General features: G+C 43.1%; 1 protein-coding gene across 1 annotated transcript in view; it reads left to right on the plus strand.

The window, feature by feature from the left end:
• Nucleotides 1–480: 480 nt before the first annotated feature.
• The window catches only part of mylipa (myosin regulatory light chain interacting protein a), a 29462-nt gene continuing 11009 nt past the window's right edge, over nucleotides 481–18933 (plus strand). The window contains exons 1-2 of the mRNA XM_060904625.1: nucleotides 481–732; nucleotides 2747–2937. Of these exons, the coding sequence (XP_060760608.1) occupies nucleotides 646–732; nucleotides 2747–2937 (278 nt within the window). The 5' untranslated portion in view covers nucleotides 481–645. The remainder of the gene's footprint in view (nucleotides 733–2746; nucleotides 2938–18933) is intronic.

The following is an 18933-nucleotide window of genomic DNA, read 5'->3' on the forward strand; positions in this document are numbered from 1 at the left end:
TGTCAGCCCTGTGATGACCTGGCGACTTGTCCAGGGTGTACCCCGCCTTTCGCCCGTAGTCAGCTGGGATAGGCTCCAGCTTGCCTGCGACCCTGTAGAACAGGATAAAGCGGCTACAGGTAATGGATGGATGGATGGATGCTGTCTACATTTATCTATATTTTACTCTGTACTTGAGCTGCTGCAACACCTGAATTTCACCTCATGGAGATCAGTAAAATAATCTTATACAATTAATTTAGATTTAAAAAAAAATCTAATTATTTTTGAATGAACCATTACTATTATTATTATTATTATTATTCTATAAGTTTTATAAAGCAGGCAGCTCCAAATGCTTTGCCATTGGTCTGAAGCAAATTTTATGCAAATGAGGTTGACGTCGATGATTTGTCTCATGGTGTCTACTCCCGGAAGTGGGCGGAGCTTCTGCTGTTGATTCATTCATATAGAGCCGTGGCTTCACTGTAACAAGAAAGAGAGAGAGAGAGGGAGAGCGAGCTGGAGGGAAGTGAGTTGAGGGTTTAATGTAGGTTTCCTGAGTGAGAAAGGGTGTTTTATTGTTTTGTCAAGCACAGGGATAAACCAAAGATAGACAGACAGCTATATAGATAGATAAAGAAGTGGTCTAGATCGAATCCCACAATGCTTTGCCATGTAACGCGGCCGGACTCGGTGGTGATGGAGGTGGAAGTTGATGCCAAGGCGAATGGAGAGGACTGTCTCAATAAGGTGAGAGAGAGATGTTTCAACTGCTTTCCTTCTTAATTTATTCACTCCCATCCCTCTATCATGTTCAGTTCTTTCAAGAGAAATGTTACAGAGTATCATCATACAGGAGTCTGAGTGAGGGATGTGACCTAAACCCTTCACATGAGTTTTGGAATTGAATGGATGCAAGTTTTAAAAGATGAAATAAGTTTATTATTATTATTATTATTATTATCAGAAGCTAATATTACTCAGTGTCCCATATTAAATTTGAGATCCATTAACAAGTCAAATTCCTATTTAAATTTTTTAATATGTACAGTATGTGCTCTGAAAACATAAGCCATGCATGGTCCGAAATGTTGCCTCAAATGGACTTTTTATTTTTTTTTTTCCCTCCATAATTCCTGTTAAACATGAGCCCTGAGTGATAAACTAACCGAGGCTGAGGTTACTAGAGTTCAAATCCCCTGCACTGACTTCCTGTCTACTCTGCTTTCATATTCAATACAACATCCTCATAGTTTTGTTAATTTGTACACCGGCATGCGTGATGTTTTGTATCTTGTCATGCATTTAGATCTAATTCTGGTTAATTAATATTCCAAGATTGTAAGCTTTGTCCAATCACGCACTAACCTGACTGATCACGATAAAAGATTTTATTGTCGACGTACAAGTACTATCTACATTTTTTTTTTAATACAAGTCATTCGACGTCACACCAACTATCAAACAAAAACTACTCTGTAAAAACCACTATATATACAGTACATACAAATTGTAAAAGTGCATGCTGTAAGCGAACACCACGAAACAAAAAATTAAAAACAGCCCCAGAACCCCCAGGAGTTGTTGTATAGAGCAAGCCTGTAGATATCACTAAATTGAATTTAAAGTCGAAACTGAGACGGTGACCGGTGGTAAAAATAATAAAGCCACGAGCAAATCCATGCCAACGAGACTAGGGTTGTTTTACAATCAGGGTACGCAAGCTAAAAATCACATTTAACACTTACTGTATCTTCAATATCAAAAGGCTTGACTAAATAAACTTGGTTGTTTATTGTAGCCCTGTAATAGCTCTATTTACCATGCAAAAAAAAAATTTGGTGATAACGTTATTTTTGGTGAATGTATGGCAATATGTGTCATATTTAGCAAAATTACGTCTCATTTAGAAAAAGTGCGCTTTTTTTTGACCGCAGGTAGCTCCAAAAGGGATGCACTTAAATCATTCTTTATACCATAAAACACATATTTGGTTCCATATCATTGGAAACATATAGTTAAGTTTTAATGTTGAATGCCAGTAAGTTTTCAGACTATTTTGATCAAATTAGTATGTAATTGTATCAAAAAAAAGTCCTCTCCGAGACAGCTAATTTTCCAATATAAAATAACATATCTAAAATGATTATTTTCATCCTAAAATGTGGTCAAGATATTGGGACATAAATATTAGACAACTAACACAAAGCTTCCAGCCTTATATTTAAAAGCACTATGGAAGTCGTGGATTCTGAATTGTCAAAAAAAAAAAAAAAACATCCTCTCCGAGAATCACTTCATTTGTTTCTCCCAGCCCTGCTTAAAGCTACACTTAATCTTGTTATAATACAAACTATTACACACGCCTACCATATCTGTTCTTTAACTTGTCCTTCACTTAAAAACTGGTACAAGAACCAGTTTGAATCAATTTGAATTTTGGACCCCTGTGACACAAACTTTGTACCCTGATTGTAAAACAACCCACTATTGAGTAAATAAAATGCCATATAAATGTACGAGTTGGAGAATCAAGTGACGTTCAAGGGGTGAATATTGGACTGGATGGAGGAGAGGAGGGGAGGGGGGTAGAATAAATACTTCTTGCAATGGTGAGAATAAACAATATTCATCACAATGCCCAATGTGTTGCGTTTTGGACTGACCTATGTTATCTAAATACGCCGTCCTTGAAACGCATGAGTTTGTCATCATAACTGTTTGATTTCTATATCTTCTGAAATTTATTTATTCATCGTCACAGGTATGTAGGAAGTTAGGAATCATCGAGGTGGACTACTTTGGCCTGCAGTTCTCCGGCAGTAAAGGAGAGAACCTGTGGCTGAACCTGAGGAACCGAATCTCGCAGCAGATGGACAGCGTGATGCCTTGCAGGCTCCGACTGAGGGTCAAATTCTTCGTCGAGCCCCATTTAATCCTGCAAGAGCAGACCAGGTACTTTTAACATGAGGGAACATTTTAACACGGGTTCAGCATGTCTTAAAGTCTGTAATACAGTACATCTGGATGAGATGACCTGAGGTGCTGGATAGGAGCTTCAACAGAGATTTATATCGCTGTAGGATTTCTAAACCTTCTAGTATCTTGTTTTTGAATCCCCTAAATCGAACATTGACATTAAAAATTCATCATCAAGTAACCGTTTGAGAATATCAGTTTCTTTTCAGAGAAGTCTGAGCAACAGGAAGGACTTGTCCGTGTGAGTGTACCAGTGTTGGTTGCCTAAAGGGGAAGTACGTGCACTTGTCTCAAAAAGGATGACTAAACCCACCATTTTTGGTTTCAAAAATTCTTCTAACGTTCTTGTTGTTGACCAAATCTGGGTCGTGTACCATCTAAAAAATTCATGTGCCGTGATGTTTCCTAAAGGCTGCTTCGAATATACATCAGCGCAAGAACAAGAGCCTGTGAAGTGAGGCTGCTTTTCTTTAGGCAGAGACGAGCGAATGCCCTGTAGTAACCCCGCTCGCTCAGGGTAACTCTAGGTCATTGAGAGGCTCGGAGGCAGCATGCGGAAATGTGATCCCTGCAGCCGAGCGTCTCGTCCCCACCCAACTCCTCGCTCTGGTTTGTTCCCAGTGGGGTGTTGGGTGGGTTTTCTTCCCTCCCCCACATCTTGTATATGTGGAGCACCAGATCGTTTTGGCATTTCATGGTTTTTATTAATTCGAGGGAGTATTTATTTATTTGTAGTAGTCTGGAATGTTTAACTTGTTCACAGAGCGGCTGTAGAGCTGGTCGTCTCGTCATGCCGTATAGTCAGTCACAGTACAGACGTGTCAGGACGAGATCCCTCTCTGGCTCAGGTGTTCTGAATGTACCGAGCCATTCCAGTGAGCTGTAAGGAAGTTGTGCTCTGGTGCAGCATCGCTGTCTTGTCAGATCTTCTCTCTGTGGGTTGATTTGCTTGCTGATTACGTCCCACTGTAACGTTTAACGACGTACTGCCTTTTTTTGTAGCTTATTTGTCATGCTCTATGAAATGATCACATACTCGCTGTACTAGAACACTGTGATCAAGATCCTCTGACGATAGATCTATGATTAACAGAAATTACTTTGTCCAGAAAACAGGGTGGCGTAAAGAAACAAAACTGACGTTTTGACGTCCCTGACTTCATCGGAGTAAAAAGCGCTTAAGACGAAAAGTGAATCACCTTAAACACTTTATTTTACTCTGTCGGTGACATCGAAAAGTCAGTTTGAGGTTGTCAGCTTTTATTATTAAATGTATAACACAAGTTGTCTTAAGCATAAAGAAATGTTTTTGAAAGTGAATGGGGGGGGTTTTAAAAAAAAAAAAAAAAAACTATTTAACCAGGAAAGACTCCTTGAGATTAAGTCTTTTTATAAGAGCGTCCTGGCCAAGACGCACAGCTAACAAATCATGGAGCCAATACATGCATCCATACACACGTTAATTTATAGAATAAGTTACACAATGAAGAGAGAATTTAAAAGGAATCAACAGAAGTTCATAATGATGGTTAAATATCAGTTTCCACAAATATGCCTCTTCACCTGATATAAACGTTAAACATGCATACTCTACTAATGTTAAAAATCTTAATTGTTAATCTTGTAATACTAAATATAAAATGTACCAAAAAAACCTTTTACTTATAGTAAATATTGGAGAGATATTAAAACAAGCCAAATTTAAGCAATACTATGATACTAATAGGGGAAAAATTATCAGAGACAAAGTGAAGGAATTAAATGTTATGATTACCAAATTGGGCGGCACGGTGGTGTAGTGGTTAGCGCTGTCACCTCACAGCAAGAAGGTCCTGGGTTCGAGCCCCGGGGCCGGCGAGGGCCTTTCTGTGTGGAGTTTGCATGTTCTCCCCGTGTCCGTGTGGGTTTCCTCCGGGTGCTCCGGTTTCCCCCACAGTCCAAAGACATGCAGGTTAGGTTAACTGGTGACTCTAAATTGACCGTAGGTGTGAATGTGAGTGTGAATGGTTGTGTGTCTATGGTGGGGTTTACATTAGACTGTATCAGCGGATCATCAGGTTAACATTTTTAAAACGATTCGCGTGCACACAGCAACACCAATACATGGATACGCTCGGCTCCGCAGGCATCCTGCGCTCCAAATCACTCCGCCCTGAACAGCGAGTGCCCTCTGGAGGGTGCGCACTCCGGCCCTGCGCAGCTCACAGAGCGCGCGAGTGAAGCGCACGAGCAGTGATTCGGGACTGAGCCGCTGTGTGTGTGATCCCAGTGCATATCGGGCATGCGCGTCACTTACCACTTGCAAGTGGAAGGATGGCAAGCCTAAAGACAATCATAACTACACAATGGGCAGTATTTGCATCAGTATTTGCAGTATTTTCATACTTTTAAACTCTTTAATGAAAGGTGATACAAGGTGGAAGTCCACGCCGTTTTTCAGCAGTCGCGTCACATGACCAACGCCAGCGAATCAGGAAGGTGGATGTCACAGTGACGTTGTCCAATGACGACGCCAGCTAGAGCTCAGCACAGCGTATCCGCGTATTCTCAATGTTTACACAGCACCGGAGCTGACACGATCTGGATTGAATACGTGGACCCTGGCGGATTCCCGTTTCCAGGCGTTTTAATGTAAACGGACAGTGCATCCGCGAAGAAAACGAGACAGATACGGTCTTATGTAAACTTGGCCTATGTGTCAGCCCTGTGATGACCTGGCGACTTGTCCAGGGTGTACCCCGCCTTTCGCCCGTAGTCAGCTGGGATAGGCTCCAGCTTGCCTGCGACCCTGTAGAACAGGATAAAGCGGCTACAGATAATGACTTTTATTATTATTATTATTATTATTATTAATGAAGGCACTAAGATACTAATGGGACTTGTACTCACAGTTAAACTAGATTGCTAATTATTATTGTTGTGCACACAGTAATGATTAGTTCATTAAAAATGGTATACCAAAAATTCAGGCAAAACATCTACAGCTGGGTGTTTGTGGGTTTTTTTTTTTTTTTGGTTTACATCTCATCACAGCTACCTTATTTTTATAACCGTTCTGTTGCTTTTGCGTAATCGTCGATGATCCTCTTGTAGGTGGGTTTTGAGATTTTGATCAAACATTAGCTGGGATGCTAAATGGGTCACTGATCATGTGAGCATGTTGATGTGTTAAGATCAGCACTTGTGACTCACGACCCAAACTTATGAAAGGGTTTTTTTTTTTTTTTGGAAACAAGCTCAGGCTGAAAGTCTTGGTATAAATCCAGCTTTAATAAACATGTGGTAGGGGATTTTTAAAATTTTTTTTTTTTTCTCCTTCTGCTTTTTGTTTAGATGAGGTTGACCAGTAGTTTGCGTGATGACCTGAGATCCTGTGTCTTGCCTGGTGTTTATAACTCGTCCCAACTTCCTTCTTTTATGGGTTCCCCCCCCACTAGAAGGGAAGTGTTTTACACTCTGAAACACACTGTACGAGACTAATACAAAAGTCCTTGGTGGTGTTGTTGTGTCTCAAACTTGTTTTTTTGACTCGGACTACTGATTAAACAGTGTCTGGGTGATCGTTGCTGTTTAAGCTGCTGTTCTGGCCACCCTCAGGGTTACCCGGCCTTGTGGTGTCGTATTAGATGGGAACAGGGCGCCCGTGCTCCATCCGGGCTGAAATACAGTAACTAGGCACAGAGGTTGTGATAATTAGACAGATGGACAGAGATGCAGCTGGAATGGACCGATTTTAAGGTGTTTGTGCAGTGAAAAGCTTCCCTTTTGGTCGTAGTCAGATCGAGCAGACTGAACGGGGTGTGAGTTGATGTGAAAAGCGACGAGCATGGGGTCGGCTTGTCAGAAAGCAAGCAATGGTCCGCTGCTGACGGGAAGTGATGTCATCTCTGCTGGAAAATGGATAGCTGTCTGTTTTTAGCTTGACATTTCTGACTCAGCCTGGATTCTTGTAAAAGCATTTCATTGTTCTGAGAGAGGGAGAGAGAGGGAGGGAGAGAGAGAGACAGACAGCTGAGGCTTGCATTCGAATTCTTTGTGCGTTCACCTTTGCCCTACATCTCCTATGCTTGAGGGCACTGCATCGCTCGAACCGCGTGTCCTCCACATCTGAAGTTCTCTCTGTGTGTGTGTGTGTGTGTGTGTGTGTGTGTGTGTGTGTGTGTGTGTGTGTGTAAATGATTTCTGAATCGGCTTCTCCTTCTCTGCCTTGTGTATCGTTACTGTAGTGAGTATAATTGGTATAGATTTTTTTTTTTTTGGGACCATATCCTTCCTGAAGAAGGTGTTCACACAATTTTGACTGCTGACCAAGAACATGAACACACCTGAATCTCTCTCTCTCCTCCAGTGTGATATCGTTGTTCATATAAATGAAGTCTACAAGCCTTTCTTGCACGTTTTTCTTCTCTTAAACACCCCCACGTCACTTCAGGAAAGACGTGTTAATTAGCCAGTTGGTTGGATCTGGTAGATTAGAGCAGCGTTACTGTAGAACCCAGAGACGTGATGAGGAAGAAAATGTGGAAGAGATGTCTGATCCAGAAAAGTCCATCATATCTCTCTCTCTCTCTCTCTCTCTCTCTCTCTCTCTCCCTCTCGGTTCACAGTTCTTTAGCACAAGCTCCAAGAACACTTAATCTTTATTATGAATACTTACTGATAATGTTTAAAGATGTCTAATGGGTTTTTTTTTTAATAAAAGTTGCCTAGATTCTGATCGAAAACGAGCGATTGTGTTTTCCCTGCTCCGCCATCTTGAAACCGCCACCTTTGATGTAGCCCATCCTGATGTCACCAATCCTCCTGCCAAATTATTTAACACTGTACACTGCTACAGCCAACTTCCAGTTTTGTTTTTGTCTTAATTTAAGCTTAATGCTTTAATAATATTTATTAGACTAGCAGGTTAGCCAGCGTTGCCTGGGTTTTGCAAAATTCTGGGTTGCCCCCAGATTTCCTTGTCTTTTGGTGCAGATCTGTCGAGAAATGATAAGACAAACAAAAATCCAAACATCCACCACCCAGGGACCCACTGGGGGGGACCTGGGGCCTGTACATGAATTTTGTTTATATCTGCAAAATTCCACATCTGCCAGAGACCTACTTGCTAAATTTGATGAACATCTGTCAAGAAATGGTGACGTTGGCTCAAGACAAACAAACCAACTTTGCTGCTTATTATATAGATTTACAATTTAATTTGATAAAGAATGAAATGTCAAGCGAATGTACAAGAGGAGTCTAAAGAAAGCTTCTCTTTTTTTTTTTTTTTTTTAAGCACAAGAAAGGAAAGCTATGCAGTAATTTTCATTTTTTTATTAAGCTATTTACATAGGGCGGCACAGTGGTGTAGCGGTTAGCGCTGTCTCCTCACAGCAAGAAGGTCCGGGTTCGAGCCCCGTGGCCGGTGAGGGCCTTTCTGTGTGGAGTTTGCATGTTCTCCCCGTGTCCACGTGGGTTTCCTCCGGGTGCTCCGGTTTCCCCCACAGTCCAAAGACATGCAGGTTAGGTTAACTGGTGACTCTAAATTGAGCGTAGGTGTGAATGTGAGTGTGAATGGTTGTCTGTGTCTATGTGTCAGCCCTGTGATGACCTGGCGTCTTGTCCAGGGTGTACCCCGCCTTTCGCCCGTAGTCAGCTGCGATAGGCTCCAGCTCGCCTGCGACCCTGTAGAACAGGATAAAGCGGCTAGAGATTGAGAAAATTGCTGTGACTTCTTCTAGAGAAAGTGAAATTAAACTCTCTCTCTCTGCCCATTCCCACTGTTTTCCCTTCTCAGCCTGTTGCGTAAGCTTTACCCTAAACAGGAGTGTGTGGTTCTGTAAGACATTCCACCTCAGATGAAGAATCACCTCTGGAAGCTCTTTATCTGAACCCTCTTTATTACACTGACTTATTTTTCTATAAATAGACCCCATTTTCCTGCATGTCGAGAGCCGAGTCCAGCTGCCAGGTCTGGTGGCGGTTATTTAAATAACTGCACGTCTCTTATCTTAGTCAGCAGAAATCAAGCTGTGTGTGGATTTGGGGTTTTGTGCCCCCGTTATCCCAATCAGTGGCTTAATTTTGCTTTTTGTTATTCATGAGGATTTTAATTTGCTTTTTGTATTGCCATGCTGAACCCAACACATTAATTTTCTGTCGTCTCATTTCTGTCAGGTAACTAATCCTGATGTAAATTCAGCTATAGGAAACCGTGATTAATCTAGCTGATGAGGAAAATCTTGGTTTGTGGCATATTATGGCGTGTTCTGTGAATTGCGCAGAATATTCCTGTCCTCACTGAGACTCGGCTATAAAAATCAAACCCGATCCTGTTTCCTGTGTGTTTTTTCTTTCTTCTGAGCAGGTTATTTTAATAGTTAATGATTCCAGGTTCAGTGTTGAAGCTGATGGGAGTCAGGAAAGGGTTAAAGTGTCGATGTTTTGAGCCTCCAAGTATAATCTCCTATCTTCTGACCTCAAGTGTGTGTGTGTGTGTGTGTGTGTGTGTGTGTGTGGTACAGCAGGTTCCTGATCTTGTCTTTCTCAGCTCTCACTTCGCCCCCCTCCTTAAAGCTCTAATCAGCTCTGCTCTATTTTTGGCAGAGTGAAACCTGAAGTGCTGTTCGTTTGTTCGTTCTCTCTCTCTCTCTCTCTCTCTCTCTCTCTCACACAGTTGTTTTCAATGTCCAAGTGCCAAGATCTGACCACCTGAGCTATTTTTATACTTTTAAAATAAAAATCGTGAGCAGGGTTTTAACTTCAATTCTGTCCCCCCCCCCCCCCGTTTTGTGGAATACTTATTTTAAATTGTCCACTTTTCCCTCGTTATTTATTTTTAGTATTCTTTAACTTGGCTTTTTTTTTTAATAAATAAAGCCGCTACCTCCCAAGCAGTGTCTGTATGGATTTTGAGCAGATAAACTTCATGTTGGGGTTGTGATCACTCAGTGATCTGTACCGCACATACAGTATGAGTGTGTTTGACTCCCAAAGTCTAGTTCGTTTGCCTCCTGAGTGGAGGGAGATGATGTGCATCGTTGCACACATGGGTTTATATTTCAGACTTCTTAAATCGTTTTCACCCACAGTTCAACTCTGGACCTTCATGAGCAACGTACACAGAGTTAAACGCTAATAACCTCAGATATTTAAAACTTGCTGGGACATGTACACGCATGCAAAGTGTCCTGTGTTTCTGCAGGCTGCATGCAAAATGCATCCACACACTTGTTTTAAGCTGTTGACGTGGTGGGTGTAGGTGTTCCTGTTGCTACTGAAGGACGAAGCCAGGCAGCGAAGTAGAACTGGGTTTTGTTTCATGGCTTTTTTTTTTTTTTTTAAATCCCCCTGTTAAACATGGCAGCTATAGGTCTCTGATTTCACCTCATCTGAAGTTTCCCTTTTTGTCGCTCTTGTCTTAATCAGGACACCAGGGAATCCTTTAATCTGCTCTTGTTAACATTCCTGTCATCCATCTGGTTCTCCATTTCATCTGAGCGAGTGCCTGATCACTTGAGAAAGGGACGGAAATGTCGAGTGAAGACTTCCACGCAATTATCAAATGTTTATAATGCTGACCCCTTTGTGTGTGGAGTAACTCCTCAATAACTCACAGCCTTTTCAATTCAACCAGCGCAAAAAAAAATCCTTATTCCAAGAGGCTTAACATTCCACTTGTACTCATTTACAGACTGGACCTGATGCCTGGGGAAAGAAAACCACACATACATGGAAGTAATGTAGAATTGGTTTGGCTTCCTCTGTGCATGACCTATAGTAACCTACAGCTCCAGTTCCCTCAGGCGTGGAGTTGGAAAAATTCTTTTGTCACTTTTTCCTCGCGCAGACGTGACTCGGGCAGGTTTTAATCAAGTTTTATAAATGATGGCAGAACATGTTGAGCAGAGAGGAACTGCTTACAAATGTGTTCATTTGTAAGCAAATCTGCCAGGTATGGAGCAAACCCTTTCCCTTTTTAAATAGTGTTATTGTTTCCGTGGTGATTCAGTCCTTTTTGTGCAAATGAACGTGTGTGTGTGGGGGGGGGGTTTGCACTGGCAGGGTTTACTGTAGTTCGTTGACTGAAAGTAACTCTGGCTGAGCAGCTCAGGGCCGTTTTGTTTGACAAACTGGAAGGGCTTTGTTTCAGCTCAGCTGGTGAGCTGTGGTTACAGCCGTCCTGATTGGCTTGCCAGCTCTGGGCAAAAAAAAAAAAAAAACCTTTTCGATTCAGGGGAACTTCTTGTTCCATGGCGAGTGCCTGACATTTGCCGGGTCTGGCACAGTGACTCCGGGCTGTAAACCAAGACTATAAGGAATAACGCTGGAGGATGGGTGGATGGATGGAGTTTCTCTTACACCCTACGCTCTGTAAACAGATATATCTGCAACATGTTGCTTGTTAGACCTTTCTGGATGTTGTCCATTTTGTCTGAAAAGCACATGGCTTTCTTTCCCTTCCCCCGTTCATTTAAATATCCGTCAGACCACCGGCTGTAGGGGATGTGGAAGCACACGGGGTGGGCTTTGTTTGGACGGGATGTGATCAGACAAAAGACTTTATATTCATAGTTTGTTTTGTTTGTGCAACAGATCGGAGTCCCTGGGGGGGGGCGGCCCTTGTCGGGGAGTCCTGGGGGTCGGCCCTCGTAATGCTGTGACCATGCAGTGTTGTACAATAGATGACTCTTTGTTCATCCGTGCAGAAACCATGTTATAACCCAGCAACTTTTCGTTCTTTTTTGTTTTTGTTCTTTCCTTTCTCTTTCTACTTGTCCTTGATAAAAGGTCTTGAGAGATGTTCATGCGCTCCCTGAAGTTCCCAGTCCACCCTCAAGAACTGCTGATCGGCTCTCGAAACTAAAACAAACCTGTTAAGGCCAATTTATGCTGACAACCCAGTCCTCGCAGATAGCGTCGCAGACAGTGTCTGCATAGCCCCCCCCACCTTCGCAGACGCTCTGCGCGCACCTCCCAAAAATTGAGACCACCGCAGAAGCCTCGCAGACAAGAGGGCTCCGATTGGCCCACTCTACATCCACTGTACATGCACTTCCGCTTCCCTACTTTCCCGGTTTGGTTTGTTTTCACGACCAGCATTTTTAAAAACACGAGCGAAGATGGAGCAGCACGAAGAGCAGTTGATTGAGGAAGTACATACATCTATACGACTCCAGTTCTAGTAAGTTCTAGTCAGGATAAACACTCCACTAACCACACCCACCAACTACTCCTAGCGACTTCGTGCGCCCTTGCGTTGTGCCGGTGAATAACATCGCACACGCCTATTACTCCCCGCTCAACGATAAATTACAACTGTCTGCAAAAGCCTTGTCGCAAGACCATGCAGAGGCCTTTAGTCTTCACAGCAGTTAAAGACTGCACCAAATCCTTTTCAGCAGTTTGACAGAGCCTTGTTTATGGCCCTGTCCACACGGCAATGGATTCAGGTGAATCCGATAAAATTTATCGTTTCGGCCTGGCGTCCACACGGCACTGGCGTTTTGGGTGCCCCAAAACGATATTTTTTGAGAACAGTTTCCAGAGTGGAAAAATCTGGCAAGGGTGCCGTTGTGAAGTCGTCTGGATGAGTAGAACGGATTTGTTTACGATGATGTCACAACCACATGACTAGGACAAGCAGCACTCTCGTGCGCATCATTTGTAATAACAGAAGAAGGGGTTTATGCGCATGCGTCCTACTTCTATTGTTCTGGTGTCTCCGATGGGACCGTCTTACAGCGCACGTAGAGGTGTGGCATGTGTATTGCATCATTTTCAGCAAGCGTTGTGTTGCCATATGTACCTGATATTTTACTGATCCGTTGCCCATGTGGACGCCATTTTTTTTTTTTTTTTTTTTTTTTTTTTACCCGCTTAAAAAAAAAAAAATCTCATGTGGATGTAGCCTATGGCCCACTTTACACGGGGACGGTCTGAAACAAAAACGCAAAAGTCCGTTTTCGTTCTCACTTTTTTCCGCGTCTACACGACCGTTTTCAAGGAGGAAATCTGCGTCTATACGGTGACGCATAAATGTGTGGAATTCAATTGGATGTGCATGCCAGGCGGCTAGGCGGTGCTGTGAAAGACCTCCGCTATGTCTGCATGCATGCACAACATCTTCCGTCTTGTCTGATCTGCACATCTGCGCCGCGAAAACTTTGACTGCTATGGTAAGTAAGAAAGTAAGAGCATACTATACCCGCCTCTGTTCATTAACGGTATATGTGCAGATTCGGTATAGATGTTCGAAGGACTCCTGGACGTTTATTAAAGCTGCCAGAGCAGCTTGAAGGTCCGTTGGATCGATGTAATCAGACATGCTCTTACTTTTTTACTTACTTTCTTACTTCCCGGGCTGGCATGTACAGTATATGACCCATGTATGACGTAAACGCGTACCCAACGTGAGCAGATCCGAGCAGAGTTTGGCGTATTGGGTAGTTTAGACGGATATGCAACGGGGGCTGTTTTTAACTTATCCACTCTGGAAGGCGTTTTCAATTTTTTCCGTTTTTCAGCCTCTGAAACGCCGTCCCCGTGTAGACGAAAGGCACTTCCGATAAAATATTTAGTCGTTTTTACCCGACAGCGTCCTCGTGTAAACGGGCCCTATATCACGGGACATTTTTGCTTCCTTCAGCCATTCCTTTTCAGAGCATTTGCACATCTAACATGGTGCTGATCATTACCTCAGCTTTAACGGCTCCCAGCAGAGGTTGTTTCCTGAGTTACAGATTAACATCTCTAGCATGCGGACCCCCTCCTGTCCTGATGCAGCTCGTTAAATCTTCAGTATATCAGTATTGCTCCACAGGAGGAGGACTATTTGAGCCCAGCATATCCGCACGTAGTGTGATCGAGACCCAAGCTGAAGTGCGTCCGTGTTAACGCGCTCAAGCTGACTCTGCTGCCTGAGCACATGGTCTTGTATCGGTTTCCCAGTAAACTTTCTCACTGTTCTGACCTACTTTCACGATTTCTATAGAAGGTTACGTGACCCATTTTCGAGAGATGGGGTCCAAGCACTAAAGTCACAGTCTTGGAGCAACAAGATGGCGGCTACATCGTGTACATAAATATTTATCCCCTGATTTATTTCTGAGCTCCACATCTTCTATTCAGATTTCCATTTCAAACTGTCAAAAAAAGGGTGGTGCTGCGTATGAAAGCTTGTCTCAAGACAGTATTGTGTGCTCAAGTATGCGCGCCTGCATGAGGGCAGCTGCAATATACCGTATCATGTTTAGCTCAATAAGGCATATAGCAAACCAGTGCTTCTTGTTTGTTCTTGTGAACTACAGTAACCCTGGACTCCCCCTCATCTTCCACCTTTGTTTTCCCTCATTGGCTAAACCGGCGCCGCTTGTTCTGTCTCGACACGTGGCCCGTGAACGACAGTAACCTCTCTCTCTGCCTTTGTTTGGCTTCTCAGGTAGCTCATCACATGAGCAGGGCTCTCCGGTGTCACCACAGGGAAGGTAGCTTTTCTTCACAGCGCCTTTGTCTTTCCATGGAATGTGTTTATTGTTCCACACCCTCACGTCTAACACGTGATCATAACTTTTTTGTTTTGGACCTGTCCTTAGTTGCTCATTTTCTCCTCTGTTATTCCCACGTATTCTTTCAATCTAACGTCAATATTTATCCAGCCGCAGATTTGGTCAGCGGGCTGATATGCACGTTAGGGTTGTTTTTTTTTGTTTTTTTTTTGGTTAAAAGTATCATGGTTGGGGCTGAAAGAGCAGGAAGTTGGGGTGCCTTCCAGTCCCAGGACCCACTGTTCCCATGGACGTCTGTGGTGCCAGGGGTGAAGGGGTCCTTCTGTACAAGTTATGAGCAAAGTGGTACAAAGTCCAAAACAGGCTTTTGGGGGATAAACGGTGCCGAAGCTGGCCGTCTACAGAGGCATGTGACTGGAGGAGAAATTACTAGGTTTATAATTCTTTAATAGCAATATGATCCAGAACAAATCTCCTTCACGATGAAACCGAAGAATGACCAACTCTGCTTCTATTTCTTCATCTCGCTCTGTGATTATCACTCGGTCTGAATTCTTGTCCTCTGATCAGCAGTCAGCGGTGAAAGAAATGGTTCATCCTGGAGGATAAGAGCAGAAAAATGTGCTTTTGTATTAATCCTGGCACAAAGCGGGAGCATCAAGGAGCTTCGTTTGTTCTTTCACAGGAAATGGTTTGAATTTTAAACAGGTAGTAGAATTTTTTTTTTTTTTTTTTCCCCTCACAAAGCCTTCCATTTTCTTTTTATTGTAAACTTCCTTCACATCCTTTTGAGAAAATGGATATTGCTTCTGAATAAAAGATGGAGCCTCGTCCTCTCATTTGTTTGCTTGTTGAGGCAGGGTGAAGGGTTGTTTTTTTTTTTTTTTTTTTTTTAAATAAATGCCTCTAACAGATCTTCAGTGATCCCTATTGGCGTGGTTGTTCGGCATCATCCACGTTTCACGAAAATTTGCTGCTTCTCTTGCAATTCTTCACTGATGTTATTCTTTTTGGCAGGAAGGGAGGTCTGCCTGGGGTGCATATAGATGGCTTCTACAGAAATTTGCCTAATTGCGATTAATAATGATGTGGAGTAATTAATCAATCCCTAACGAGCAGTTTCCACACACATTGCGTCTTCTCCCCTCGATTCTTTGCCGATTTTAATTCTTTCTGGCATGAAGGTAGGGGTACCTAGGGTGCATAGAACTTCTACCCAGACTTGCTTCATTACAATTTTAATTAAGCCTTAATGAGCAGTTCAGTTTTTAAATAAATAAATCGCTGCTTCTCCATCAATTCTTCGCCGTTTTGGATTCTTTCTGGCAAATAGGTCGGTATTCCTAGGGTGGATATTTATTGTGCAAGGTGACCCACTTTAGATCGTTCCTGCTGGACTTGGCGTAGCTCACTCCGGCCCTGCCGTCATTGACGGTCTCGTTGTATTGTTTTCAGAACTGAAGCCTTTGCTACAGATGGGGAATTTTGGTGATCTTAAATTGTTCATTTCATGACCACCTGTACCCTCTCAGAAAACAAAGTACATCATTGTACCTTTATTTAAGGAGACAGTGGCAGAACCCTAACCCTCTAAGGTGGTACTTAGTACCCTTTATATGCTGATTGGGAACATGTATACTTTTTTTTTTTTTTTTTTTTAAACCCTAAAAAGGTACACACGTACCCCTTTTCCACTAAATCGGTTCCAAGGCTCGTTCGGGGCTGGTGCTGCTTCACAACTTGTTCAACTTGCGAGCCAGCTGAGAACCAGTTTGCTTTTCCATAGCTTGCGGTGCTAAGGGAAGCCACGTCATTACGTCGCTGTAGACATCAGTTGCGTCGCTATGTTTGCATAAACCTTGGCGCGAATATTGAAGCAAAAACAACACGGAAAAAGCAGCAATAATAATAATGGATGACTTCGCATTTGTACAGCTGCTGCTTCTCATCGCTTAAAAATGGCGATCTTTTGCGGTCTTGTTGTTGGTCTTAACAACTCCGCCCCCCCGCTGACGTAAGCGGTTCTTTCCTCTGGCCCAGCAGAGAGTTGGTGCTAGCCTGGAACCGGTTTTCTGGCCCCAGAGCCAGTTCTTTGTTAGTGGAAACAGAAAACCCGGTTCCAAACTAAGCACTGGCCCCGAACCAGCCCTGGAACTGCTTTGGTGGAAAAAGGGCAACAGTTACCTTGAAGTCCAAGAATGAGCCCTGCGGGGGGTACATCTTAGTGTTGCTTGTACCTTGGGGACTCCTACTGTATCCCTATTTCTGATGGTGTATGTAATTTTCACTTTGGCAAGTTTTGTGCCAATCTAACCGCCTTTATAGCCTTGTACTGTACAGGAACAGGTATTTGGAGGTTAATAAGCGCGTCTTCTATAAAACACCAGTAAATGCGACACATTACAACTAGGCCAAAGCAGAAATTAAAGCTGCACATGTTGAGGAGAAAATGTGGTATTAAAGATACAGAGGCAAAAAGAACTGCTTAGCAATGGCAAATTTACAGCAGTATCAATTTGTCATGTGGATTTCAGGGATTATGCTTTTGTGGAAGGTTTAAAACACTTAATGTAGGCACTAAAGCAGAAAGTGTGGATGGTGCACACCGAGGCAGCTTATGTAAACTACTTCCTTATCTCACCGCAGCAAACTGGCAGAGTCCTGAGTTCAGAGCCGAGCAACAGTACGTCTGGATCCGTCTCTGCCAGCTGATAAGAGATACGACGGTGTGAGGGAGGCAGTAGGGTGAAAGTCAAACCACTTCAGGTTCTGAAACCCTCGCTGTCTGACCCCTGTGGCGTTTGAATGCATGTGTTCCTCAGGAAGTGAGTATGGCCTCCTAGGGAACAGTGAACTCTTTGCTTCTGCTTTTATCCTGATGGTAGTGAAAGTGTGGTTTGGGGTTGTTCATGTGGTGATCCTGCTCAAGCCACGCTTCTGCATGTGAACTTGGTGTGCTACACTGGAATCAGTATCTGACCTTTAACAGTCAGGTTAATCTGTGAAGTGAAGGTGTTCTGGATGGCGATTGATCCCAGTCTTTAAAGTTGCTGCAATGTGAAATAACAGGAATTTGGTTCACAAATCTAACTACAAACGGATAAAATGTAAACTGGGCCTAACAGTTAAGGTTCTGGGCTACTGATCTGAAGGTCATGGGTTCAAGCCCCAGCACGGACAAGCGGCCACTCTTGCTCCCTTGAGCAACACTGCGAAAAACTGAATTTGAACAGAAAATTACTTTAATACTAGTGAAAATTCTTTCTGCATGGACAGAGTTTTACTTGATAAGACTTCCTGGAGGGTGGCACGGTGGTGTAGTGGTCAGCGCTGTTGCCTTACAGCAAGAAGGTCCGGGTTGGAGCCCCGTGGCCGGCGAGGGCCTTTCTGTGCGGAGTTTGCATGTTCTCCCCGTGCCCGCGTGGGTTTCCTCCGGGTGCTCCGGTTTCCCCCACAGTCCAAAGACATGCAGGTTAGGTTAACTGGTGACTCTAAATTGACCGTAGGTGTGAATGTGAGTGTGAATGGTTGTCTGTGTCTATGTGTCAGCCCTGTGATGACCTGGCGACTTGTCCAGGGTGTACCCCGCCTTTCGCCCGTAGTCAGCTGGGATAGGCTCCAGCTTGCCTGCGACCCTGTAGAAGGATAAAGCGGCTAGAGATAATGAGATGAGAAGACTTCTTGGAGTAAGTTGGTTGTAGTCTCAAACTAGGTTTAATCTCAGAATTAGTGTCTTGTATCCTAATAGGAAACCCTAGATTGTTTCAACTATTTAAAGAAGAACTGAAGTCACTTTTAAACTTGCTTTATTTCTTAATTAACGTGTTATTCAATTACGTTTTTGGTTTTAGTAACCTTATCTCATGACTCGTATTGGCAACTAATTGCAGTTAAATATTATCGGCCTATTCGGGTTTTTAGCCGCGTTGAATTTGGTGCGTTTGGTCAACGGCAGGCGTCGCTTATCCGCGCGATCTTCACGAGACTTGTGCGAGACTTCGAAACGTGCCGTCAGTGCCGCCATTTTGAAAACTGTTTTCCAAACGAAATATTGCACAAAAATGAGTTTGAATGATTGCTGCCTACTTTTTTATTTTATTTATTTATTTATTTTTTCAAACTTTCCTGACTTTCCTATCAAAACAAAACTTCCGGCTTGATCACGTCAGCATTCGAAAGAGGGCGCGCACGTCTTCTGACAATGTTGGCAGATGTTGGTCGCTTTGATTTCCGCTGTGCGTTTTGCTTCCGTCCTACGATGTCTCGCAGAGGTCTCAACGAATCTCGTTTACGGCCGTCGCTTTGACATATGGACTGATTTTTACATAGTGTATTTCAAACACTCATAACTTACTATAGCAGCCACAAAATGGCTATCAAAACTGCATTCCGATATTTAATAAAATGAAAGAATTTTGATAATTTGCCTTCAGTTCTCCTTTAAGATGCATCCTTTTTTGCAGTGAAGACCCTTGGTACTCCT

The sequence above is a fragment of the Neoarius graeffei genome, chromosome 22, assembly GCF_027579695.1.
Source record: "Neoarius graeffei isolate fNeoGra1 chromosome 22, fNeoGra1.pri, whole genome shotgun sequence".
Classification (NCBI taxonomy): Eukaryota; Metazoa; Chordata; class Actinopteri; order Siluriformes; family Ariidae; genus Neoarius; species Neoarius graeffei.